This window comes from Rutidosis leptorrhynchoides, chromosome 3, assembly GCF_046630445.1.
Source record: "Rutidosis leptorrhynchoides isolate AG116_Rl617_1_P2 chromosome 3, CSIRO_AGI_Rlap_v1, whole genome shotgun sequence".
NCBI lineage: Eukaryota > Viridiplantae > Streptophyta > Magnoliopsida > Asterales > Asteraceae > Rutidosis > Rutidosis leptorrhynchoides.
In genome coordinates, this window is record NC_092335.1 from 65,975,997 (window position 1) to 66,003,602 (window position 27,606).

A 27,606-nucleotide genomic window follows, 5' to 3' on the forward strand; every position below is an offset into this window, starting at 1 on the left:
TATTCAAATTAATTAATACGTATCGTGACCCGTATACATCTCAGACTCGATCACAACTCAAACTATATATATTATTGTAGAATCAACCTCAACCCTGTATAGCTAACTCCCGCATTACTGCATATAGAGTATCTATGGTTATTCCAAATAATATATATAGATGCGTCGATATGATATGTCAAAACCTTGTATACGTGTCCCGATATTAAAAATGCGTAAAAATAAATAACAGAAATTAAATGACGATAAATAAAGTGCGTAAAGTAAATAACAGAAATTAAATGACGATAAGTAAAATTGCGAGAATGTAAATTGCGATAAATAAAATGTAACCAGTTAGCTAGGAACAGTTAGCTAGGAACAGTTAGCGTGGATTCTTAACAATATTTCAATTAGTTAGTTCGTTTGTTTCTAACAAATTTTACTTTGTCCGATGTTTTCTTCATTATGCCACTTGTTGGATTCTGATAGATCAAAATCCAAATATGAAATTGAATGAAAATGGTTATTCTGTGGTGAACGGATACGTATATCGATTGATGTAAGTAGGATAGTAAACGACTGTTGAATCAGCTTCGAAGAATGTACATTGTAACTTATTAATGTGAAATCTGAATATTCCTCGGGTATTACCTACCCGTTAAAATATTTTCACAATTAACACTTTGTACTAAAGAATTTTTAATTACAATCTTTATGAAAACATATATACATATATATTTTCTTCAGATGCAATCATGGATTTAATGAGTTAATATGATATTAACTCATCTGATTTACCGTTAGAACAAGAATATATAATCTCTAATACATTAGAGGTTACATAATCACTATGTCGAACTAAGATAAATGATGTAGAACGTCATGTAGAACGATGATTATACTCGAGGTACAGAATGAAATGTCGAAGCTGGTGACGCGGATGTTGTTCTTGGTGGTACTAGTGCTGTTGGTGCTGAGGCTGGTGATGTTACTGGTGTTGATGATACTGCTAGTGCTTGTAAATTGTGTACCGTGCTCTCTAAAGTTAACACCCGAGCTCGGAGTTCTTTAACTTCTTCTACTAACCCTGGTTGGTTATCAGTGTGAGGTAGAGGTCGGATATCTTCTCTAGTTCCGTTAATGGTAGCCTCAAGACGAAAAATTCTTGCAAAAAGGGTATAAACGGTGTTGCGAACAGGTTCGCCGGTGAGCGGGTCGAGCACTCCGACGTTAGGTGGTAAGTTCGGTTCGTGATATGGAGTACCTTCTTCATTTCTCCATAGGGTAAGTATTTCGCGAACCCATCCCCACTTTCTAAAGAAATCACGGTAGTTGATCGGTTGGTGCGCTCCCGTCACGCTATCTTCGGAGTCAGAAGAACTTGGTCGATTCGTAGAGGCCATCGTACGCGATCACAGAAAAGATTTTTGGTATGAAAAGCTTAGTGACAGCAAATGATAGTTGGATGGTATTCTCAATGCAAAATATGCCTAGATATATATAGTACCAGGATCCCTTAAATTACGGAGAAATTTACGGAAGATAACAGACAAAGTTTACCGTAATAGATACGCTAAGATATAAATTTGTCTATACACTATCTATGCAATAAAGGCAGTAAGGCGTGTCTAGACTTAGGAATGATTAGCAGGAAATTTTCCACTAGGAATGATATACAATACTTATAATATGCAGCTAAGGTCGAAGTCCAGACTCGCTAATGCATCCTAACAACTATCAGTTAGACACACTAATGCAAGACCTGGTTCGCTAAGACCACCGCTCTGATACCAACTGAAAGGACCCGTCCTAATCCACCTGGACAAAGTCATCAACATTTGGTCCCATTGCGATGATCGACTCCAAATAATGTCCTTAAAATGAGCAAATGCATAGCGGAAGACTTAATTTGTACCTGAGAATAAACATGCTTAAAAGTGTCAACCAAAAGGTTGGTGAGTTCATAGGTTTATCATAACAATCTTTTTAATATATTAATAGACCACAAGATTTCATAATCATAAACATAATACACTCGCAAGTGTATGTAAAGCATTCTAAGTGGTTGAGCACTTGGTAACCATACTTAACTATTAATCAACGTCGCATATTCCCTTTATTATGAAATCTCACTACACTGTACCAAGTGTAGCCTACAAAACGAAGCACTGTGCAACCGTTGAATACTGGTCGTCCAGTCCGGTTGGGGTTGTCAGGCCCGATAGATCTATCAACAGGATTCGCGTTTACAATACCCATGTAAATAGTAGTTACCAATCTACAGGGAAGTATGCCAGTGGTACAACTCAACGTAGAATATATTTTTAAGTACTTGTGTCTATTTCGTAAACATTTATAAAAGCAGCGCATGTATTCTCAGCCCAAAATATATATTGCAAAAGCAATTAAAAAGGGAGCAAATGAAACTCACCATACTGTATTTTGTAGTAAAAATACATATGACTATATTGGACAAATGCAAGGTTGGCCTCGGATTCACAAACCTATATTCAATTATGTATATTAACACATGTAATGGTAATCGAACAATTTTATATTTTATTTAGTGATTTAATTACTATTTTAATAAATTATATGTTTTATCAATAAACAATTTAAATATTTCTATTCTATGTATTTTAACTAAATAATTAGTATTTATTATAAAACGTTAATGTAGATATGTTATATGTATTAACTATAGTGTTTATATAACTAAAAAAATAATTTGATAAAATAATATTAATAAAAAGTTGTATTATTTTATAATAATATTAGTAAATATACTTAATAATGATAATAATAATAATTATGATCCTAAAAATAATAATACCTATAATGATAGTAATATTAGTAGTAATGTTGATAACAACAATAATGATAGTTTTTTAATGATAATCATATTTATAATAATAATGAAAATGATAATTCTAATAGAAATACTTTTGTTAATAATAATAATTTTAAAAATGAATATTTTGATGATAATACTAATAATGATAATAATAATAATAATAATAATAATAATAATAATAATAATAATAATAATAATAATAATAATAATAATAATAATAATAATAATAATAATAAAAATGAAGTGTATACCCTTAGAAAGTTTCTCTAAAAAAAATGCCCCAAGCGGGACTTGAACCCGCGACCTCTAGCTTCACAATTCCCCTTCCAAACCACTGATCTATCCGTGTTTATCTGTTTTAACTCGTACCATTAATTATTTACCATGTATGAATCTGTTTACCCTTTTCATTTAAAACCCTCATTTTCATTCCCAGATTTTATCATCATCATTTTCATTAATCATCATCAACATCTTCATTACTATCATATATCGCCATCACCGTCATCATCATCGTAAAATCATCATCTTATTTGTAATCTTCATCAATTATATTCATTCGTGTAATCAAATCATCTTCCACATCACGCACCATATAACATCATCATCATTCTTATATCATTATAACCCTAATCATTTTCTTATCTATAATCATAAGCCTAATTATATCATCACCTCTAAATCGTTACCAATATCATGAATACAGTGTATCATTATCATACCGTTATAGTAGCCTAACCGAAATAAATCATGGCCCAAAGATAAGCCCATTAATCGATGGTCTAGTTCTACATGGGGGTCCACCAATCCATCTGTTTAATCGGATATGTTTAAGAGGAAGAAGGGAATTTTCGGTATAATTAAAATAAATCAACACAAGCAAGTGGGGTTTCCTCCTTTATACTTGTCTACCACCTAAAAAAGGTTATATAACCACAATGAGTTTATTTGGCTAAATAGCATGTGGTAAAGTGGGTTTAGCTTTTTAGATGTCGGCCATAAAAAAATATATAGAACGCCAAGGTGACTCAATTCAAATATTCTCATGTTTCATTATTTAACACAAAGTACTACGCCTACAGCAGCATGTTTATGAAGGTTGAGTGGTGGATTTAAGTTGATTTTTATGGTATCATATCAAAGAGAAAGGAATAATTAGAAAGAAAGAAATGATGATAGTTATGGTGGTGTTTTGGTGGATTTCGGGTGATGGTCTGAAACAGAAAGAGATCAACGTAGCAGACAGGTTCTTATCGATTGTTATTCGAATATGAAAAGAAGAATTTAGGCAGCAGAGGTAAGTGATGGTTTGGTGACCGGTTAAAGATGAAGAAAAAAAACAACGAGGTGGTCGATGGTTTGATGATAACATATCGATTTAAGGGTGATCAAAGATTGTGGGTTGTTCGAATAGCTGAAATAATGACTGCAGTAACAATTGTGACGGCTAGTAGCTTAGCAACAACAATAAAAATATGATGAGTGCTCATGGGTGAGAGTGGTTGCAATACAGCAACATGGTGGCAAGTTGGTGATGGTGACATTCGAAAGAAACAGAAAAATGTAAGTAGCAGTAGCAGTCGTGATTTGAGGTGTTGTAGTGATGGAAACAGTTTAGTGATGATCGAGTATGGTGAGGATTGGGCTGTCTTTGAACAGATAGAAACGGAAACAGGAGGTTGTAATTAGCATAAACAAGTGACGAATTATAGTTTAGTGTTGTGAAATTCGAAGTTGAAAATAGAAAATAGAAAAACGTAACAGCGGTGGCAACAAGAGGAGGTGATTGGTGGAGGTTCTTGAAGGTGGAGGGTGAAGGTGGTTGTAGATGGTTGAACATAAAACCGAAGGTGGTGGCGGTTTGGTTCTATAAACAGAAACATAAACATGTATTAGATGGTGCTAGTTATGGTTTAATGGAGTCCGTTGGTGATGGACTTGTTTGAGTTTGAGGTTGTAGGTTTGATCGACAGAAATGGAAAAAAAGGAAAGGTGATGGGGGTTTATAACAATTGAAGCAGAAACAATCGTGGCAGGAAATAGATAATAAAAGAGTGAGGAAGAGATAGAAGTGGATAGAGAGATAAGAAAGATGTGTTTGTCTAAGGACTATCAAGTGTGCACATGTGTATATATAATGCATTATTTACTCTTCAACTTTATATCAATCAATAAAACAACCTGTAAAGTAATTTATGAAAACAAAATATACCTCACTCTTATATCAATCAGTCCTCAATTTCAGGAAAGTGTTTGTGTATTATAATATTAATATTAATAATAAGTTAATAATATATATATAATAGTGAAATGTGTGGAAATACAATTGAGAGTCTATATTTTTGATCCTATCTGTCGAGAGTAGAACTAGAATAGATATTTATGCAATTATAATTGCACAAGTTTAAAGAAAAAGTTAATACTACTTTATTAATTATGTTCCGTGCATTTTATTTGTTAGCATCCTATCGACACTTTATGATGTATGCATGAGCGTTTAGGGTATGATCCAATAACAATGGAAGACTTTGCTTACCGTATCGAAATTACACTATCGTATCGAGAGTTTGGTTTAGAATTAGTCGAAATTTTCCGGGTCGTGACAACATGACTGCCCAATAAATGCACCAACTCAACTAACTACATTAATTGCACCGTTTCAACTAACTACATTAATTGCACCGACTACCTACTAACATTAAATGTGTATACGTATGTATTATGTATTGTAATAATAATAATAATAATAATAATAATAATAATAATAATAATCTATTTATATTATAATAACAAACAAAAAAATAGATCATATATATTGCCAACTTTTAATCATAACCTTTCATTAAAATAAATTCTTCAAATCTTGACCATTAGTTAAACACTTAAAGATTATGACCTCATAAACACTTATCATCATTGTTTATTTACCCAACTACTCTCAGAATACATTTCTTTAAAAAAAAAAAAAAAAAAAAAAAAAAAACACCGGTTAGAATTCCTAAATCAGGGGTTTAGTCAATAAGGAATGTAACACGGAAGAAATAAGGAAAATTAGGGTCAATACATATCAATCCATTCTCAATTCCTCGCTCCCTTCTTCTTCGTCATCATCATCAAAAATCTCCGAGTCATCGATGCGTATTGCTGCCTTCTTAATCATTATCAAAATACTTTCAGTTATTATGCACTAAACTTTGCTATTTTGATAGATACTTTCAGAATCTAAGATCGATCGTGAAAGTAATTGCAATAATCTGGGAATCGTAAAGAAAGAAACGAATCTGAGATTTATTACAAATTGAGTTTGTTGAATTGAGATTACAAATTGAGAGAGGGAAAACTGTTAACTGAAAAACATGAACTAATCTACCACAATCACGAGCTATTAATACAGATATCCCCTAACCTAATTACATTTACGACATCTAAACTAATTTGCCCGCCTATTAAATATCTTGAACGAATTTTGACTTTTCTGTTGACTTCATCTTGAGCTGGTGACGATTGGGGAAAGAGCACGTGCCTCACACGTGGATTATAAAATGACTATATCAATCCCTTCCTCTTCAAAACATTCTTGACCTCAAGAATGGTGAATAGCAAAATCAAACTCTGGAAAACGATTGGCGATATCCTTTGCAAGTTCCCAAGTTGCATCTTCAACACTTCCCATCTGCCATTGAACAAGAACATAGATCACATCTCTATTGTCTTTTTTCACCATTTTCCTATCTAACACCTTCAAAGGAGCTACAGCTAGTAACCCATCTGGATCCATGTGAGGTAGGGTACCCATTGCTGTAGGAATGGACCCCTTGTGCAGTTTGAGCTGAGAAACATGAAATGTAGGATGTATTCGTGCATTAGCTGGCAGATCCAGCTTATAAGCTACTGCACCAACCTTTGATACAATTAAGAATGGTCCATAGTACTTTGAAGATAACTTGTGAAATGTAGCTTTTCTCATGGAATTTTGCCTGTAGGGTTGCAACTTCAAATAAACCCAATCCCCTACATTGAACTCCCCGTCAGACCTTTTCAAATCAGCATAATGTTTCATTCTAGCTTGTGCTCTTTGAATATGATATTGAAGAATTTTAATTGCTTCCTCTCTAGCTTGTAATGATCTGTCTACATTTTCAACTCTACTTGTACCCTGAGCATAAGTGATTGGTGTGTTGGGTTGTTGACCATAGACTATTTCAAAAGGTGTTGTTTGAATGGCAGTATGGAATGTAGTGTTATACCAATACTCAGCTAAAGGCAGCCATTTGACCCACTCTTTTGGTTTTTCACCAATCATACACCTCAAAAAGCATTCCACACATCTGTTGACTACTTCTGTTTGACCATCCGTCTGTGGATGGTAAGCTGTTGACATATGCAGGCTCACGTGTAAAATCTTGAATAGTTCCTTCCAAAAGACACTAGTGAACACCTTATCTCTATCACTAATGATGATTTTTGGTAACCCATGCAATTTATAGATGTTGTCCATGAAAACAGTAGCAATTTGTGCAGCTGTAAATGGATGAGTCAAGGCTATAAAATGCCCATACTTGCTTAATCTATATACTACCACCATTATTGTAGATTTTCCATTGGACAAGGGCAGACCCTCAATAAAATCCATAGAGATTTCCATCCATACCTGCGTTGGAATAGGTAAAGGCTGCAAAAACCCTGGTGACCTTGCCAAATCAGCTTTATTTCTTTGACAAATAGTACATGTAGTCACATGTTGCTGCATATGTTTCCTCATTTTTTTCCAATAAAAACAAGCTCCAATTTTCTTTGTGGATGTGACAATACCTGAATGCCCACCAACTGAGTCTGAGTGAAAATGTTGAAGCAACTGCTGCCTTAATTCACTGTTACACCCCACCACCATTTTTCCCTTCCTAAACAGTAGGCCATCTTTCAAGGTATAGTGCTTTGACTTCACATTTCCCAATTGCAATTGTCGTATGAAATTTTGTAGGTCCCCATCCTGGTCAACACTGACTTTAATTCTATCCACCAAGTCACTTTGAATTGTTGTAGCTTGTAAAGAAAATAATTGACCACACCCCTCAACCCTTGATAATGCATCAGCTGCTATATTTTCTTTGCCACTCTTATACATGATCTCATAATCAAATCCCATTAACTTTGGCATCCATTTCATTTGTGTAGGAGTTGAGATCCTTTGATCCATTAGGTACTTGAGGCTTAAGTGGTCTGTTTTGATAATTAAATGCCTATCCAACAAATAACCCCTCCATCTATCTAATGCCAATATTATAGCTAAAAACTCCTTCTCATAAGTGGACATTGATTGATGCCTAATGGATAAGGTTTTACTCAAATATGCAATGGGGTGACCTTCTTGTTGTAGCACTGCACCAACCCCTGTACCTGAAGCATCAGTTTCAATGATAAAAGGTTTATCAAAGTTTGGCAAAGCTAAAACTAGGGTTTGTTGCATAGCTTGTTTCAACTCTTGGAATGCTACAGTAGCATCTTCATTCCACACAAAAGAATCCTTTTTGAGTAAATTAGTCAATGGTTGACTAATACTTGCATAGCCTTTGATGAATCTTCTGTAATACCCTGTTAATCCAAGGAACCCCTCAACTGTTTCAAATTAATTGGCATGGGCCAATTAGCCATGGCTTCAATTTTACTAGGATCAGTAGACACCCCTTTATCTGAGATCACGTGACCCAAGTATTCAACTTTATTAGTACCAAAGACACACTTGGACATCTTTGCAAACAATTGGTGCTGCTGCATCACCTTTAGCACCATTTCCAAATGTTTCAAATGCTCTTGCAGATTAGAGCTATATACTAAGATGTCATCAAAGAAAACCAAGGTGAACTTTCTTAAAAAGGGTTTAAACACTTCATTCATCAAAGCTTGGAAGGTTGAAGGTGCATTAGTGAGCCCAAATGGCATTACTAGGAACTCATAGTGCCCTTCATGAGTCCTAAATGCAGTTTTTTCTATATCTTGATCATGCATTCTTATTCGATGGTACCCTGACCTCAAATCTAACTTAGAAAAAATCTGTGACCCTCCCAATTCATCAATGAGTTCTTCTACCAAAGGAATAGGAAACTTATCTTTGATGGTGTGCTTATTTAATTCCCTATAGTCTACACACATACACCAAGATCCATCCTTCTTCTTAACCAACACTATAGGAGATGAGTAGGGACTTTGACTTGACCTTATAACCCCTGAATCTAACAATTCTTTGACCATATCTTCTATGGCATCCTTCTGTGTTGGAGAATGCCTGTAGGGTCTTAAATTGATAGGTTGTGTGTCAGGTTTGAGTGAGATCTTGTGATCACATGATCTCTTAGGTGGTAGCTGAGTAGGCACCACAAAGATATCTTGATATTTGTGCAGTAATGACTGGAATGCTAGTGTCTGACCTTGAACATCAGCTTTGCCTTCTTGCATTTCCATGCTCCAAAGTGAAGCTGGATACACACATAAATGCATTGCATTTAGCTGAGCAGTTGACCTATGTTGACCTTTAGCATCAACCTTTTGTTTGCCTCTTAATTCAACCTTCTTCCCCATGTAGTGAAATGTCATCTTCAAATTCTTAAAATTCCACACAATGTCACCCAAAGTTTTTAACCAATGTATACCCAAAACCATTTCACTACCACCCAGTGGTATAAATACCATATCACTTGTGAAAGTTTGACCACAAATTTGCCAAGTCAACTTTTCACATTGATTGGTACTCATCAGTTTACTACCTCCTGGAACCAAAACCAACATGGGATCAATTCCCTCAAGCTTACAACCTAGTTGTTTAGTAGTTGCTAAATCCAAGAAATTATGGCTACTCCCAGAGTCTATTAATATGTCTAGAGAATGATCTCGAATATGACCCATAACCCTCATAAGTTGATAACTATTTGCACCTTTGAGAGCATTAAGTGAAATTTGTGGTGTACCATTTAAAGCATTTAAAGAAATAACTTGAGTGTATTCATCCTTTTCTATCCCATCTTCCCACATTATTTCATCATTGCAATCAAAAGCAGGTTCATCATTGTCTGCTTCACTAGCCCCTAATACCTCCAAAGAATATAATTGACCACTACATTTGTGGCCTGGCACATATTTTTCATCACAATAGAAGCACAAATGTTTAGCTCTTTTTTCTTCAATTTCTTTTTGGGTCAATTGTCTTCTATTGCTAGTTGCAGTAACTTTAGGGGTGTATTGGTCAAAGCTAAGGTACTAGGGTTATTAGCAGTTATCCCCACTTTTGAACCCCCAAACCCACCATATGAGCTTTTATTACTGTAGCTGTTACTCCTTGGTAAAGGTAATATTGGGTTGTACCTTTTCCTAGTAGCTGTTAGTGTTTCTTCTTGCATCTTAGCCAAGCACATAGCATCCTCTAAGGTTCTTGGTCTGAACATTCTCACAGGCATTTCAATCTCTTTTTGTAAGCCAGCCACATACAAGCTTATGGCTTGCTTTTCATTCACCTCCACCTTATTGAGAAGGGCTTCAAACTCATCATTGTAGACCTGCACCAACCCTGTATGCCTAAGATTCTTGAGCTCACCCAATGGATCTTGGATGCTTAGACTGAATCTTTTGAGTATTGCTTCTTGATAATAATTCCAATCCACATCTTCTCCATTTTACCTAATGAATTGTTGGTGCCAGGTTAGGGCTTTTTTCTGCAAGTGAATTGAAGCTATCCTAATTTTATCATCCTCATCAATCCTATCTACTACAAAGAACTGATTGCAATGATACAACCATTCTTTAACATCAGTACCATCGAACTTAGGGAACTCCAATTTAGTTAGTCTGGTGATTTGTGAACCTCTGTTACTAGCCCCTTCACCATTTCTAACTCTTTGCAGCTCATCAGTCAAATATTGTTGCTGAGTTAAGAATCCATTAATTCTTGAGTTATTGTTGCCTATCTGCTTGCTCATCTCCGCCATTGTTTTGCTAATTTCTGCCACAGAAGCTTGCAATTGCTCGAACATGCTGACGTCATCCGCACTTCTGGTAGTCGCCACCATTATTGATTTCTTGTGTCAAATTGATCAATCGTAGTCGCATGATTATGCTCTGATACCAATTTGATAGATACTTTCAGAATCTAAGATCGATCGTGAAAGTAATTGCAATAATCTGGGAATCGTAAAGAAAGAAACGAATCTGAGATTTATTACAAATTGAGTTTGTTGAATTGAGATTACAAATTGAGAGAGGGAAAACTGTTAACTGAAAAACATGAACTAATCTACCACAATCACGAGCTATTAATACAGATATCGCCTAACCTAATTACAGTTACGACATCTGAACTAATTTGCCCGCCTATTAACTATCTTGAACAAATTTTGACTTTTCTGTTGACTTCATCTTGAGCTGGTGACGATTGGGGAAAGAGCACGTGCCTCACACGTGGATTATAAAATGACTATATCATATTCTTGGTGTTCCAGAATACCTTGTACATGACAAACTTACAAGAGCTATATTTAGGTCGCAATCGTATAGAATCTATCAACTTATTTGGGTTCAACTGTATCAAGAAGCTCAGTTTACAAAGCAATTAACAACTTCTATGAATGGGGTAGAGGTAACTTTTATAAATTTATTTTTAACTGTACCTTCTGTGTACTACTGCAATTGACTTCTAATATTGACTATATGAGATGTTAATATTTGTTATTGTTAAATTACAGTAGTGGTTTGCTTGACATACACTGTATTTTGTTAATATATTATGAGGTCCAAATATGTATTACACTTTTGTTTGGTTTTCGTAATAGTTGAATTATGCATTAATGCATGTTAGATATAACCCATATGGTGAATCCTATCATGAAGACATTGAAGGTAATGTTGTAATATCTTTAGGTGATAATTTGTCAAAGAGGCTCTATACATGTTTTGCTTCATTTAATCTGATATACTATTTGTTTGTAATTTAAAAGAAATGGTAATTTGTTCACTTTTCTTTATTAGAATGAATATTTTAACCCATTAAAGCATTGAGAGTGTATGCAATTCAAAAGTACCCATTCATAAGTAAATGGGTCAATATTTCAACCTCCAGTTTCATGATTATTTTGTTAATCAATTGCAAATCAGTTTTTTGTTTCATTGGTTGTTTTCAATTTTTTGTTGGTCCTTTCATGCAAGCATGCTATAATTGCCAAGCAGCAATTATAAGATATTTAGATCTAGGTAGATAGAACAATAGAGTTTAAGGACAACCAATTGTAGTACTTAAGCTAAATTGCTTACAAACCTTATTCTTTTATATTTTGAGCAAATGCAGCTATCAAAGTCCAATTTAGGAAATTCCTAATGCTATTGCCGCCGCTGTTGTCGCTACTGATCTCGTGTTGTTTGTTTTTATTTTGTATTAGGTGAATCGAAGGTGGTTGCTGCAGTTTTTTTTGACTAAAAGCTGATCTTTGATCTCAATTTCTTGACTGATGCTCATGTACGTATATGCTTTATAGGTCAAAGTGGTGGTTTTTAATTTTTTTTACAAAATGTGTGCCCACTGGCTGTTTCAGAGGATCGCATTGAGAGGACTATGTATAATCACAAAGAAGTTGTTATTTAACACTTCATGTAGGAAGAAGCCGGTTTTATATGCCACAAAAACACATAAACACAAAAACAACAAACGAACGTTCCAATGGGTTTTTCTTAGGTAATATTTTAACAATTTTTATTCTTTTTGCTCAGGTAGTTGATTTGTGTCGATTTTTAGGGTTCTTTGATGGGCTTATTTCAAGTGTTGGATCTCAATGAACACGCGTCGGTTTGTTTGATTATATAATTGTTAATTAGGTTAATGCTTTGGGGAATAACAAATAATGAATGAGAAGATTATATATGAGACATAACGTGCATGAATCGAGAAAGTAAAATAGGTGAAATTTCTGGATCACACATATGTGGCGCATGTATCATTTTTGCAGCTTCTGGTCAGCTATTTTGCAACTTTTTTCTTCTCTTTTTACCTTTTTCATATTCATCTTATTAGGTAAGAAATTGATGTCATATCAAGAGAGTTTATCGGATTTGGAGATATGTGTAAAGATCCACAGTTAGAGTGTCGTTTCTTTTCCAGGTAAAACTGTTACTCTATTTTACATGATTGTTAATTATGGAAAATTTATATTCACATCTAATAGGTGGCAATTTGTGACCCATTTACTCATTCTGGTGATCTCTATTTTACCTGATTGTTAATTTTCTTAAACATCAAAGCGTTAGGGTTTGATATCCCATTGAATTTACGGAGATCAGGTAAACCCCTAAATGTTTATTGTAAGATTTTCAATACCACAATGTTCGTCGATCAATATTAATATATCAGATTAAATTGGTTTTTACAAGGGTTTTTTGATGAATACCATTTCGTAAATCAAATTGATTAAACGGTTTCGTGATTTAGTAAGGTTTGATTGATTTTTTTTATTAACCTGGGTATCCAACTTTTTTTTTTTTTTGAACTGACTAATCCTAGGGCGACTACCTACTTTGATTGATGAATACATATTTTTTACACTGCTAAATATTGTTTTGGACTGCAAGTGTTTTCTTAAAAGCTTGATTGAACTTATAAATGACGTAAGTGTTTTCGTGAGAAAGCAATTAGTTACATGTCTGATACACTGCTCTATAGAATACAATATAATTTTCAATCAGATCCTTTGATCATATGTATAACCAGATGGACGATTTCAAATTTAGAGTCAATTTCGTATGCGTGTCCTTATCAGTTATTATATGTATTTGTATACTAATTTTCTTACTATATTGTTTTGGCAAGTCCACTTTGTTGCATTTTCAGCCGGAATCTACTAATGGGATACCTCCATAAGTGTGCCTGAAGTTTCGCGTAAGGAAGATATGATCGCAACGTAAAGGTATTCATTTCTTCTACTTAACTACTTTTTTTTCGAAACACGACATACCGTATAATCTAAGTAAACATGTTTCTGCATGGTCACTTTTTAATCATACAATAAATAAATAAATCTTTTGTGACAGTTGCATTCTATATAGTTATCGTTTAAAAATGAAGTTTGTAGATGTGCGGTACAGTCAGTTGTAACATTATATGTAATACTTGTGGGAGCTTATCCTTTGAAATATTTTATTGAATGAGGCTAACAGTTTTCTCAATTAGTGAATTTAATTAATGATGTAGGTGATGTTGCTATTAAGCTAACTAAATTCACTGAAAACGAATAACTATAAAATGCTAAATAAAATCGACGGCCAAACTTAGAGTCAAGATCACACGAAAATATGAACATTTAAAAAAGACACTTCGTTAGGCGGGAAAACGATTGACAAAATAACATTCATGATAATATTGATCGTGAAGAATGTTAACGTTTTTTTTCTTCATGTTTTGTGAAGTAAAATTTAGCTCGGTTTAGAGTTTAGAGTTTAGGATTTAGGTTTTTGGGTTTAGGGAATGTCAATTGTTAACAATTTGAGGGATGAGAACATTTTGTAGTATTGTGGTTATCAAATTTTTTGTTATTTATTTTTTTAGATTATAATTTGTTTGCTTTATTATCGTTAATATAACATTACTACTTAAACTTTTCTGGTTTCTTAACAACCTAACAAGTACTATATAAAATATGATTATTTTGGCAATTAATTTTCGGTTCATCCCTAAAAAAACTCCGTGAATTCGCGGGTATTAAGCTAGTAGTGGTGATGATGGTGATGGTGGCAGCGGTGGCGGCGGCGGCGACGACTACGACGACGACGAGGCACCAATGTGGTTCCATGTCACACCCCCAAATAGGGTCAGGGGAATTTGTGACCATTCATATCATAACACAATTGTATAACGAGAACGACTCTATATGAGACGTTTTGAAATAAACCTTTATTAATAAAACAGCGGAAACATTAAGAGTGTTTACATCAAATCCAAACTGAAATAGTAATAGTTTTAAAATGCAAAGTAAATGTAATGAAATGAAGACTTCATGCAACAGCATTTAATTCATCAAGTAGCAGTCATGGCAATCATCTTATTCGTCACCTGAGACAAAACATGCTTAAAGTGTCAACCAAAAAGGTTGAGTAAAATTCATAGGTTTATATAATATGCATTAGACCACAAGATTTAGTTTAAAGTTGATTGATACCAAACATATCAATCTAAAAGTGTTGCTAAAGTTTGTAATATCGCGACTAAACAAAAGTTACCTCGTGACACTTTGTTATTCAGAGTCGTTGAATCATTATTATGTAACCAAAGACCAACGGTCGAATGGTTAGAGACGTTACTCTCAATAGGCCTATTCGCAATAATTAAGTTTGCCTTTTATACGCAACAATTGACGATATTACGGTGAGGATTTGCATGAATCAAAGCATGACAGCATAATAACATTTGAGTACTTGTGTCTATACGTAAAACAGTTATAAAGCAAGCATGTGTCTCACCCTAAAAGTTATAAACAATTTAATAAACAGTAAAAGTGGGGCTATGAAAATCACCTTAAATAGCAGTTGAAGTATTCCACTCAAGAAAGGAAAGTAAAGCAAGTAAGTGACCGGGATATCAACCTAAAGGTATAACGTTCGATCAGTAAATGTCTAATAGACCAAGTGTATGTTTATTAATATAATGAATTATATTAATAGTGACAATCCAAAATAGGAAGGTTTCAACTTATGGAAAGTTTATAAGTTCAGGTTATATTCATTAGTAAGACGTTGTACAACTTGACTCAAACTTCGTTGCTATCAAATAAGTCAGGAATGACCAGATGTAACCGGGGGCCCGGGACTCTTGACCAGAATCTAAGTCATGGCATTCGAGATCCACAAGCTTACCCATAAATGGAAACCTAGACATCATTCACTTACGACTGTAAGTAGCGATGAAGTTTGTATATAGTGCACGTTATCTTTAGAGTATAACCTTGACGTTATGTGCATATAGAATTACGACACATTGATATAATTTACTTATACAGTAAATATATATTATGTTAAGTTTGAATATATTTAATATTATTAATGTATTATCATTATTAATTTATTTTAAAATTAATCTTATAACAAAGTATTATAAGTTTAATTATGTAGATAGGTTAAATATATAATAATTATGTCTTACATATTTATTACAGATCTTAAATTTATATACTATTATTTGATTAATATAAATCTTATATTTATTATATATATCGAAATTTATATATATATAAATTATCTAAATTCAAATTTATATATAAATAAATCATCTAATAATTCTAATTAATATTTTATTGAATTCAAATCAGTAGATAATTTGTACAAAATTTTATAAAAATGTTTTATAAAATTAAAACTAATCTTTATGCTTTAATTATGATTTTACTTAATCGATTAGTATCTAAAATACAAAAAATAGAAAAATGAATATAAATTTATATTTTATATTTTTCTCAGTACCTAAATATCACAATAAACATATAAAAATTTTATAAAATTATTCCCATTACGTTTTGTATTTAATTTGTATTTATTTTTATTTTTAAATCGTAAAAAAGCTTAAATAATAAAAAATATAATTCGACTAAAAACATTTGTTTTTATAATTTTTGCTTGATTATATAAGTTTTATAATTTCAGAAAAATTATATATATATTTTTATTGTCGTTTACACTATTTATTTCAATTTTTACCTTATTTTTACATATAAATAATACATAATTTGAAATTAATTTTTATATAATTTGTATTGCTCTAATAAATTAAGTTTAATATTCTACTTTACTAGAAAAATAGTTTAATAATTTATTTAACCCTTTTCTTAATTTATTTTAATTTTTTTTATATATGCCGATTATGTATATATATTTAATAAACTATTTTTAATTATTTAAAATATAAAAACCTGATATACATTCGAAAAAATATTTTTCTCAGATCTCATAATACTTTTTAATAATTATCATGTACAAATTACAATTTATTAAATTTGTTATATATTTATTAAAATAATTAAAAAAATAGCGGCTGGAATAATAAAAACAAAATTAATTTTTAAAAATACAAAATCGACTTATTAATCTAGAAAACTAATTTTTATAGATCATAAACTTCATGTTGATAATTATCATGCAAAGTTTTGTATTTAATTATGTTATAGATTAATTAAAAATATATATATATGTATCTTGTATATGTCTCGGCAAAAACAAAAAATACAAAAATAATTACAAATTAAATATAAATTCGATATTTAAATTCATAAAAATATTTTTAAAATTTCCAGTAACATTTATCACTAATTATAATATATTACTTATATTTGTTTCAATTATAATAAATTTAACATTATATATATATATATATATATATATATATATATATATATATATATATATATATATATATATATATATATATATATATATATATATATATATATCGACTAAAAATAAGATATAAGTAAATAAAAAAATAAATATAAAGGAAAGAATACCTACAAGTACTTTCAAGAGAGAATGAAGTTTTTAAGGTGCAAGTTCAAATGAGAAAATTGATGGGTATTTATACTTGAATTTTTGAATAAAATAATATAAAGAAATAAATAAAAATACAAAAGAAAATAAAAGAAATGTAAAATAAAGCAAATGGTAGAAAAAAAATAAAAAGAATTCTAGCCTACTCATGTATCTATTAAATAAGAAAAGGTAGTTTGTCTCTTTTTATTTATTTATTAAAAGTAGATCTAGATCTAGTTTTAATATTTTTTATTTACTTTTTTATTTATTTAATTTTCAAGTAGTTGATTTATGTTTTTTTTTTCTAAAAACTTTTATGAACTATTTTTTTTAGTTAATTATTAAATACGAATAAAATATTAATATATTTGTTATTTATATATATATTATTAATAAATGTGATTTTTAATTTAATTATAATATTACTTTATTGTTTTATTAGTTTTATAAATATTATTACACTTTTATATAGTTGCATTTATTATATAATTAATTATATATTACATTTACTATGTAGTAAAAGTATTACATTTTATATACTTTATAAAATTATGTTACAATATATAAGTTAATATAATATAACTTATATTTACTATAATCATATTATTTATTTAAGTGTGTAATTATTCGGTCTATGTTAATTAAATTGTATATATATCAACCCTTAAACAATAAGAACGTACAATCAGGTAGTAAACCTTAGGGTCAAATTAGTAAATTTAGAAGTCAAAAAGTGAGGGTTGTTATAGTACCTCCCCGTTAATAAAAAACTTCGTCCCGAAGTTTTAGGTAGACTTCTCGGATGCTTCAGCGGTTGAGAAGAGATGGGGATATTTTAGTTTCATCTGGTCTTCACGTTCCCAGGTGTACTCGGGGCCACGTCGTGAATTCCAACGGATCTTAATAATAGGTATGGTGCTTTGTTTCAAGCGTTTATCAGATCGGTCCATGACCTCTACGGGTTCCTCTATGAAGTGCATTTTATCATCAATACGAATGTCATCCAAAGGAATAATGAGAGTGTAATCAGCGAGACACTTTTTAAGATTTGAGACATGAAATACATCGTGTATACTGCTAAGCTCGGTAGGTAGTTCTAATCGATAAGCCATGGGTCCGACTCTTTTAGTAAACTTGAAGGGTCCAACAAAACGCGGACTTAATTTGCTTCGTTTACCAAAACGAACGACGGCTTTCCAAGGGGACACTTTCAACATGACTTTGTCACCAACTTGGAATTCCAAATCTTTCCGACCTTTATTAGCATAGCTCTTCTGTCGGCTGCGGGCAGTTTCTATTCGTTTCTTAATCTGAACTATCTTTTCAATTGTCTCGTGTATGATTTCAGGACCGGTTAATTGTCTGTCCTCTAATTCATCCCAGCACAGTGGGGATCTACATTTTCGTCCATATAACACCTCAAAAGGTGCAGCCTTAATACTTGAGTGGTAACTATTATTGTAAGAGAATTCAACTAAAGGTAAATGTCTATCCCAGCCTTTGCCGAAGTCGATAACACAAGCGCGAAGCATATCTTCCAACGTTTGAATGGTTCGTTCACTTTGACCATCGGTTTGCGGATGATAAGCAGTACTCATGTCGAGTTGAGTTCCAAGTGCACTTTGTAGTGATTTCCAAAACCCAGAAGTGAATCGGCTATCACGATCAGAAATGATAGAAATGGGAACTCCATGACGTGAGACAATCTCCTTAATATAATGTTGCGACAATTTCTCCATTTTGTCGGTTTCTTTGATCGGTAAGAAATGAGCAGATTTAGTAAGACGATCTACTATGACCCATATAGTATCATTGCCACTAGAAGTCTTGGGCAATTTAGTAATAAAGTCCATAGCGATACATTCCCACTTCCATTGCGGAATTTTCGGTTGTTGCAGTAAACCAGACGGCTTTTGATCTTCGGCCTTAACTTTCAAACAAGTAAGACACTTGCTCACATATTCAGCAATATCAGACTTCAAATTAGGCCATCAATAGAATTCTTTCACATCGTGATACATCTTACTGGAACCTGGGTGAATAGAATATCTAGTCTTATGTGCTTCATCCAAGACTAGCTTTCGTAGACTTTCGAATTGGGGAACCCAGATACGGTTGTGGTAATACCGTGTTCCGTTTTCCTTGATTTGTAGTTGGTTTTCAAAACCTGAAGGTCCTTCATGTTTGATATTTTCTTGCTTTATAGCTTCTAGTTGTGCTTCCCGAATTTTTATTGTCAGGTTTGTTTGAATGATCATATTCAAAGCTCGCACTTGGATAGGCTTGACTCGATCCTTTTGACTGACTGCATCAACAACAACATTTACCTTACCAGGATGGTACTTGAGTTCACAGTTGTAGTCATTTAGTAATTTGACCCAACGTCTTTGTCTCATGTTCAGTTGCTTTTGATCAAAGATGTGCTGGAGACTCTTATGAACATTGAATATGGTGAATTTGATTCCATAAAGATAGTGTCGCCACATCTTTAATACGAATACTACAGCTTCTAATTCCAAGTCGTGGGTAGTATAGTTCTTCTCATTTTTATTTAATTGTCTGGATGCATATGCAATGACTTTCTGGCGTTGCATTAACACACACCCAAAACCTTGGTTTGAAGCATCACAATAGACTACAAAGTCTTCAGTTCCGTCAGGTAGTGATAAGATTGGTGCGGTAGTCAACTTTTCTTTCAGGGTCTGAAACACAGATTCCTGCTCATTAGTCCACTCAAACTTCTTATCCTTATGAGTCAACTTGGTGAGTGGTTTGGCAAGAATGGAGAAATCTTTGATAAATCTTCTATAATAACCGGCAAGTCCTAAGAACTGACGAATGTGTTTTACGTTCTTAGGTGTTTTCCAGTTCTGAATAGCCGTGATCTTTGCGGGGTCAACATGTATCCCATTGCTGTCAACTACATGTCCCAAAAACTGAACAGTCTTCAACCAAAAATCACACTTGGAGAACTTAACATACAACTGTTCCTTTTTTAATAACTCCAAAATTTGTCGAAGGTGTTGTTCGTGTTCTTTCTCACTCTTAGAGTAAATGAGAATATCGTCGATGAAAACAATCACAAACTTATCGAGATAAGGTTTGCATACTCGGTTCATGAGATCCATGAATACAGCTGGTGCGTTGGTTAATCCAAAGGGCATTACCAAAAATTCGTAATGTCCGTAACGAGTCTGGAAGGCAGTCTTGGAAACATCGGATTCCTTAACCTTCAACTGATGATAACCAGACCTAAGATCAATTTTTGAATAAATACTTGACCCTTGTAATTGGTCAAATAGGTCATCAATGTGAGGAAGTGGATAACGGTTCTTGATGGTTAACTTGTTGAGTTCTCGGTAATCAATACACATTCTCATTGTGCCATCTTTCTTCTTGACAAAAAGAATGGGTGCTCCCCATGGAGATGAGCTAGGACGAATAAATCCTTTCTCTAAGAGTTCTTGTAGCTGAATGGATAATTCCTTCATTTCAGATGGAGCTAATCGGTATGGAGCCTTTGCAATAGGTGCAGCACCGAAGATCAAATCAATTTGAAACTCAACTTGTCTTTGTGGTGAAAGACCAGGGAGTTCATCGAGAAAAACTTCAGGAAAGTCTTTAACAACAAGAACGTCTTCAATACGCCGTTCATCTGGCTTGACTTCTTTTATGTGAGCCAAAATGGCTTGACATCCTTTCATAAGGTACTTTTGGGTTTTGATGCATGAGATAAGATTAAGTTTGGAACCACCCTTGTCTCCTTGGATGACAAGAATTTCACCAGTTTCGAGAGGAATATTAATTGTCTTATCAAAACATTGGATACCCACTTTCATCAGGGATAACCAGTCCATCCCTAAGATTACATCAAAGCTTCCTAGTTCAACAGGCATTAAGTCAACCTTGAAGGTTTTATCGGCTAGAGTCAGATTACATTCCTTGTAGATTCGGTCAACTTTTACAAATTTCCCGTTGGCCATTTCTACAAGACACTTAGTGTCTAAGGTTTGAGGTTTCTCGTCAAATAAGGTACAAAATTCAATAGACACATAGCTTCTATCAGCACCAGTATCGAATAAAACAGAAGCATAACAGTTGTTGACAAGAAACGTAATAGTGATGACGTCATCATCGTTCCTAGCTTCTTCAACGGTCATGACGAAATCTCTTCCCTTAGCAATATCAGTTGTTGCAGTCTTGTTCTTAGGGCAGTTGTTCTTGTAATGCCCCTTTTCTCCACAACCGAAACAAGTAGGCACGGTTGGAGTTGTATTTGTAGCAGGCAGAGTAACTCTACAATTCTCGGTCGAGTGACCAATCCTCTTACACCTTCCGCACTTAGCAGTGCACAACCCATGATGATGTTTATTACAGCGTTTACATTGCGGCTTTGTTCCAACATAACCATTTTTTGTAATATCACCAATCTTCTTGTTTGAATTCTGACTTGCGCCTTGAGTAGGCTCAAACTTTATTTTGTTATCAGTAGTCTTCACTTCGGTTTGTTTTTCCTTGGCATTTCTCCTTGCAGCCATAACCAGATTTTGGGTCATTAACATCGTAGCCTCAATAGATTCTTTACCAGCAGCTATAGCATTCTCCTGGATTTGAGGAGGAAGACCGATGATATACTTTTCAATCTTCTTGCTCTCGGGAGTAACCATACTAGGGCATAGAGCAGCTAGCTCCAGAAATCGGTTGTTGTATTCCTCAACTTCAAGATTTTTCATTCTCAACTCCCAAAATTCGACTTCAAATTTCTGAACTTGATTCCTGGGACAATACTTGCCAGCCATCATGGTTTTTAATGTTTCCCAGGGTATGGCTAGGGCAGCAGTCCATCCAACTATACCAGCATAAGCAGTCCACCAAGTTAGAGCTCCACCAGATAGATTTCTAGTAGCATACTTGACCTTGTCAGCTTCACCGCAATTACTCAGACGAAACACAGATTCCATCTTTAAATTCTTTATGTAAGCATGAGTTCGAAGGGTTTCGGTTTCTGTTGTTGTTGTTTTGATTATTGTTGTGTCCTTGAGCGGCAGCAAGGAGTTGTTGAAATTGTTCATTTGTGAGAGTAACGTTAGGAGAGTTGGTGTTGTCACTTGGTTGTTGTTCTCCAGCCATTGTTCTTCAATACATAATTACAGTATTAGTTGAAGAGTTATGGTGCAATATAATTTGTAATTATCATCAATAATCATCACATAATCACACACATGTGGCTAAGGCAGGATAAGTCAAAATATAAAAACAACCACTTAACTTGTTATTAATAACGAATGGATAAATCATTCTTTATTATACAAAGGAAATGAGAAGTACAGTAGGCAATGCCTTTACATAACTGAATTAGAAATAACGGACGAAACAAAAATCATAAGAATTATCAGTCTTTCTTTGAAGTGGAGGTTTTTTGTTGATCCTTGAAGTAGCTCACAAGATACATTATAGATTTCTCGACCTCCGCAATCCTCTTGGCTTGCCTAGTAACCATTTGGGAGAACATATCATAGACTCTCTTTACATCACTTTTAAGATAGTCTTGACGTTTTTCCATCTTTACCCATTGTTCATGAGATGACTTCTTCATGTTGTCGACATGCATTTGTAGGTTCATAATATCGCACCGGATAGTAGTGTTGTCGTATTCGGTGTTAGTGAACTCAGATGTTTTAGGATGTTTGGAAGAACTAGCAATATTCGCAGCAGGTGTCTCAGGTTCCTTCCTTTTTGGTGAAGGAGTTTTGGTAATAATGGGAGATTCGGGTTCATCTTCAGAGGGTTCCTCTTCCTCCTCCTTCTCCTCGATAATCTCTTCTACCTCTCCCTCATATTCTGAGTTCGAAGCGTCATTCTCGGTGTCACCATCATAAGCTTCATTTTCCGGAGAAGACTCGTCCTTAGGTGAGAAAGGTGGGGTAGCTGGAGTATAAGTTGGAGAAACAGGTGGTGTAGCAGGGGTGTAAGTAGGTGATGCCGGTGGTGAAATAGGAGGGTAACTAGGCGTGTGGACAGATCTCTCAAAATCAGATTCCTCGGTGTCGGTAATGATGATAGGGTTCATGCTAGTCATTCTAAAAAAATGAAAGAAGGAAGCTTACATGCGTTCTAAGGAAGATTAAAGAACTTAATAAGCATAGTTTCTAAGGTATAGTGTAGCATTTAACAATTAAAGGTAACAATTAAAGGCACTATGGTCAAGGAAAGTTGTAGTCCTACATTGCTAAGGTACCTAATTGTATAAGGCACACTTAAAATGCAATCCTGGTTCTCTACAACAACACTGCTCTGATACCAATCTGTCACACCCCCAAATAGGGTCAGGGGTATTTGTGACCATTCATATCATAACACAGTTGTATAACGAGAACGACTCTATATGAGACGTTTTGAAATAAACCTTTATTAATAAAACAGCGGAAGCATTAAGAGTGTTTACATCAAATCCAAACTGAAATAGTAATAGTTTTAAAATGCGAAGTAAATGTAATGAAATGAAGACTTCATGCAGCAGCATTCAATTCATCAAGTAGCAGTCATGGCAATCATCTTATTCGTCACCTGAGACAAAACATGCTTAAAGTGTCAACCAAAAAGGTTGAGTAAAATTCATAGGTTTATATAATATGCATTAGATCACAAGATTTAGTTTAAAGTTGATTGATACCAAACATATCAATCTAAAAGTGTTGCTGAAGTTTGTAATATCGCGACTAAACAAAAGTTACCTCGTGACACTTTTTTATTCAGAGTCGTTGAATCATTATTATGTAACCAAAGACCAACGGTCGAATGGTTAGAGACGTTACTCTCAATAGGTCTTGATATTGCTTTAAACATACATATATTCCGATGCAATATCATTTATATTTCATCAGCTTTTACTGAAACGAAGACATTCAAATGTATAATTCACGAGAAAAACGATAAAAGTAAACACGAGCTTGAAGTTTGATAAAACAACGATAAAACGACGGATTCAAACCAAATATGTATCAAGATAATGTTTACCCGAATGCAAGTTCAAGATGATCGAAGAGAAGAGTTCAAATAAAAAGTTCCAAGTCGATATACGTAAACACGGGATAAACAGAGAGCAAAACATAAAATAAAAATTAGAAAACTGTCGGTTTCACTTACGCGAAACGTGTGAAAGTCTACGCGAAACGCGTAGTATTTAAGCCGTACGCGTATCGTGTGGGCATCTACGCGAAACGCGTAATAGCCTGTCCAGATCCAGATTCAAATGCAAATGGGACGGCTGCTTTTGTATTTTATATAATTTCTTTTTTTCAGTGGTACAGCAAGAAAGGAGTATACACTCATTTCACCTACTACTACTTGAATCTCAAACTTATAATACGGAGTACACTTACAGTACAAAAAAAACAAGAGGAGAGATACAAAAGAGGAGAATTCAGTACACATTTCAAGAGACATATTTTCACACATACAATTTAATACAGTACACATCAAATTTATTTTCGAGTGTATTTTGTAATCTGTATTATTTTCAGCTTCAAGGTTCAATTTTTAGGATAGTTTCAGTTTTTAAGGGTATTGTTTGCGATTAAGGGTATTATTGTACGCGCTAAAGGGGTGTTATTATTGTAATTTTCTACCGTTTAAAGTAATTAAGAGTGAAGATTTTCGTAAGTATATTCTGTTAAAATTATCGTTATCAGTTTTTATCGTTATTATTATGTTTGTACATTTATATTTTCATGTTTTCCTTAGTATAATGAGTAGCTAATCTCCCTAGTGTTTGCTTAAATGTAGAGCCCCTAGTGAAATGGATTGTTATCACTTGTAAAAATTAAAATGTAACTTTAGTATTTTTAACATTGAGCCTAATTAAAAGAACCATTATTATGTATTTGGATATTTTACCCCCGTCACTTAATTTGTAAGATTAAAATAACGAAAGTTATTTTTATTTATATAAATTAAGCTTCAACATTAAAAGTGATCTAGACGAACTTATAACTAATTAACTAACACTAAATTAAAAAGTAAGGTTCGGTGGTTTGGGTAATATCACGAGTCATATAATAATGAAATTGTAAAAAGGGAAACCGTTATGATTTGAGTTTTGGCGAAGGTCAAAACTGGGTTGGGTCTCAATTTAAATACTTAAGGACTAGTAACTATCTAAATATAATCCAATGAAAATTAGACTTAATTTAGTTAGTCAAACTTATTATTTTTTCGAAAGGAAAATATAAGTTTTTTACTACACATTTTAATACGAGCTTAAACTTAAAACAATCCATGGATCTAGAGGTGACATATTTAAGTAAACACTCCCATTTATTTATTGTTAATTATTATTTTTATTATTCACGTACATTTATTAAGTAAAACTAGAAAGAAAAAAAAATACAACATTATAATTCAAGTTTGTACCAGTACTGTTTGTCACCTGGATTATAACATACGCGGATCGCGTATAATTCTACACGATACGCGTACCATTCAAAACATACGTGGAACGCGTACATCATTACGCGGAACGTGTAAGTATAATACGAATACTGTAGCGTACTAGGTCAAAATTTAGGGTTTTAAATATTTTATTATTATATTTAAGTTATTAATTTATAATTAGTATTAATTATGATAATTTATAATTAGTAATTAGTTTATAATTAGTTAAATATTATACTTCCTCTTAATTTATATTAATTTAGTTAAAACATGCTATTTAGTTAATTTAAATAAATTTATATTATAATTGCGCAAAACAAAATTCTAAACAATTAGTTTTATTAAAAGTTATTATTTTATTAATTATCATTTAGTAATAAATTTATTAGTATAATTTCAATTAATTCACTTTTAAGTTAATAATTATAAATAATGTATTCGTATAAATTAGTAAGTAGTTCAATTAAATTAGGATTAAGTTATATTTTTATGTAGTATTATCAATTCCTAATCCAAAACCCCCTTAAAATAAGTTTAACTTCAAAGACTATTAAAAAACCATTGAACAATGTCTCCCTGTGAAACGATCCGGATTTACCAACAAACTAAACTACACGGATAGGACCAGTTGCCTATATATGTTTGAAACCAACCTAAAATGTTTAAAATACCATATATACAATAAATCAATTCGTGTAACAAAACAACTCAAATCCGTTCATAAATAAAGGTACTGTTTCAACGCATCAACTTTTTGGCACCGCTGCCGGGGATCAGTTACGTTTAAAAGATTTTAATAGACTTTAGGTTATTCGATCCTTTTATAGGAATTCATTCCTAGAAAAGCTTTTAATGTTATGATAGAAATTAATGCATGAATTTACGTTCCTCCAACACTGAATTAACTCCTCCATATCCTGAACCCGAAAGAGAATTTCACGAACGCTTAAGAGCTCAAGAAGTATAATCTCTCGCTGAGGATTTAGAATCACTTTCATTAGATTCTAACTCTGAACCATATATTCAACAAATCATAGAACCAGATATGGCTGTTACAAATCAAACGATGGAAGCATTAATGAAGGCGACAAGAACAGGTCAAGGCCACGCAATCATCCAACCTACGATGACTGACGGCTTTGAAATAAAAGGTCAATTCCTTCACATGGTGACTAATACATGCCAATTCGGTGGAGCTCCAAATGAGGATGCTAACGAGCATCTTTGTAAGTTTGTAAGCATTTGCAAACTATTCAATATTAAGGATGTCTTCGATGAAGTCGCATGTTTGAAAATCTTTCCATGGTCCTTAAAGGACGATGCAAGAGATTGGCTAGATTCATTACCAGAAGGTTATATCGAAAACTGGAATGACATGATGGACAAATTTTTGTCAGAATTCTTCCCTGCTTCAAAAGCAGCAAAATTGCAAAGTGATAAAAATCACTTCAAACAAAAGCTTAACGAAACCCTTTATGAAGCTTGGACCCGATTCAACAAAATGCTTAGGGTATGTCCTCAACATGGGTTGAATACATTCCAAAAAGTCCAAATATTTTATAAAGGAGTAAATGTTGCCACTAGAAAAGATATCGATGTTGCAGCCGGTGGTTCGATAATGAAGAAAACACCAGAAGACGCTCACACAATCATTGCCGATATAGCAGCACATTCCCATAATTGGCATCAAGAGATATAATTCTCTAGATCATCAACCGTTACTAATATCGAAAGCAATGATGAAATTTCTTCTTTAAAAGTACAAATGGCAAATCAAGCAAGACAAATTGAGAAAG

General features: G+C 33.2%; 2 protein-coding genes across 2 annotated transcripts; both read right to left on the bottom strand.

The window, feature by feature from the left end:
- Positions 1-8,431: 8,431 nt before the first annotated feature.
- LOC139900049 (uncharacterized) lies at positions 8,432-10,893 on the bottom strand. The gene is made up of 3 exons (XM_071882858.1): positions 10,505-10,893; positions 10,193-10,402; positions 8,432-10,079 (listed from the first exon to the last, which is right to left on the bottom strand). Exons 1-3 carry the CDS (start codon positions 10,891-10,893, stop codon positions 8,432-8,434), a joined length of 2,247 nt encoding a protein of 748 aa, XP_071738959.1.
- A 5,351-nt stretch (positions 10,894-16,244) lies between these two features.
- On the bottom strand, positions 16,245-22,338 carry LOC139900050 (uncharacterized). The gene is made up of 3 exons (XM_071882859.1): positions 20,944-22,338; positions 20,227-20,322; positions 16,245-16,259 (listed from the first exon to the last, which is right to left on the bottom strand). The coding sequence occupies exons 1-3, from the start codon at positions 22,336-22,338 to the stop codon at positions 16,245-16,247; spliced, it is 1,506 nt and encodes a 501-aa protein (XP_071738960.1).
- Between the last annotated feature and the right edge of the window lie 5,268 nt (positions 22,339-27,606).

Coding starts and splice junctions, on each gene's coding strand:
- LOC139900050 (XM_071882859.1), bottom strand. CDS start 22,338: ATGGAATCTGTGTTTCGTCTGAGTAATTGCGGTGAAGCTGACAAGGTC. Junction 20,323..20,943: donor GTCTTTCACCACAAAGACAA/GTTGAGTTTCAA, acceptor TTTTGGTTGAAG/ACTGTTCAGTTTTTGGGACA.
- LOC139900049 (XM_071882858.1), bottom strand. CDS start 10,893: ATGGTGGCGACTACCAGAAGTGCGGATGACGTCAGCATGTTCGAGCAA. Junction 10,403..10,504: donor TGGCACCAACAATTCATTAG/GTAAAATGGAGA, acceptor CAAGAATCTTAG/GCATACAGGGTTGGTGCAGG. Junction 10,080..10,192: donor CTAACAGCTACTAGGAAAAG/GTACAACCCAAT, acceptor CTAGTACCTTAG/CTTTGACCAATACACCCCTA.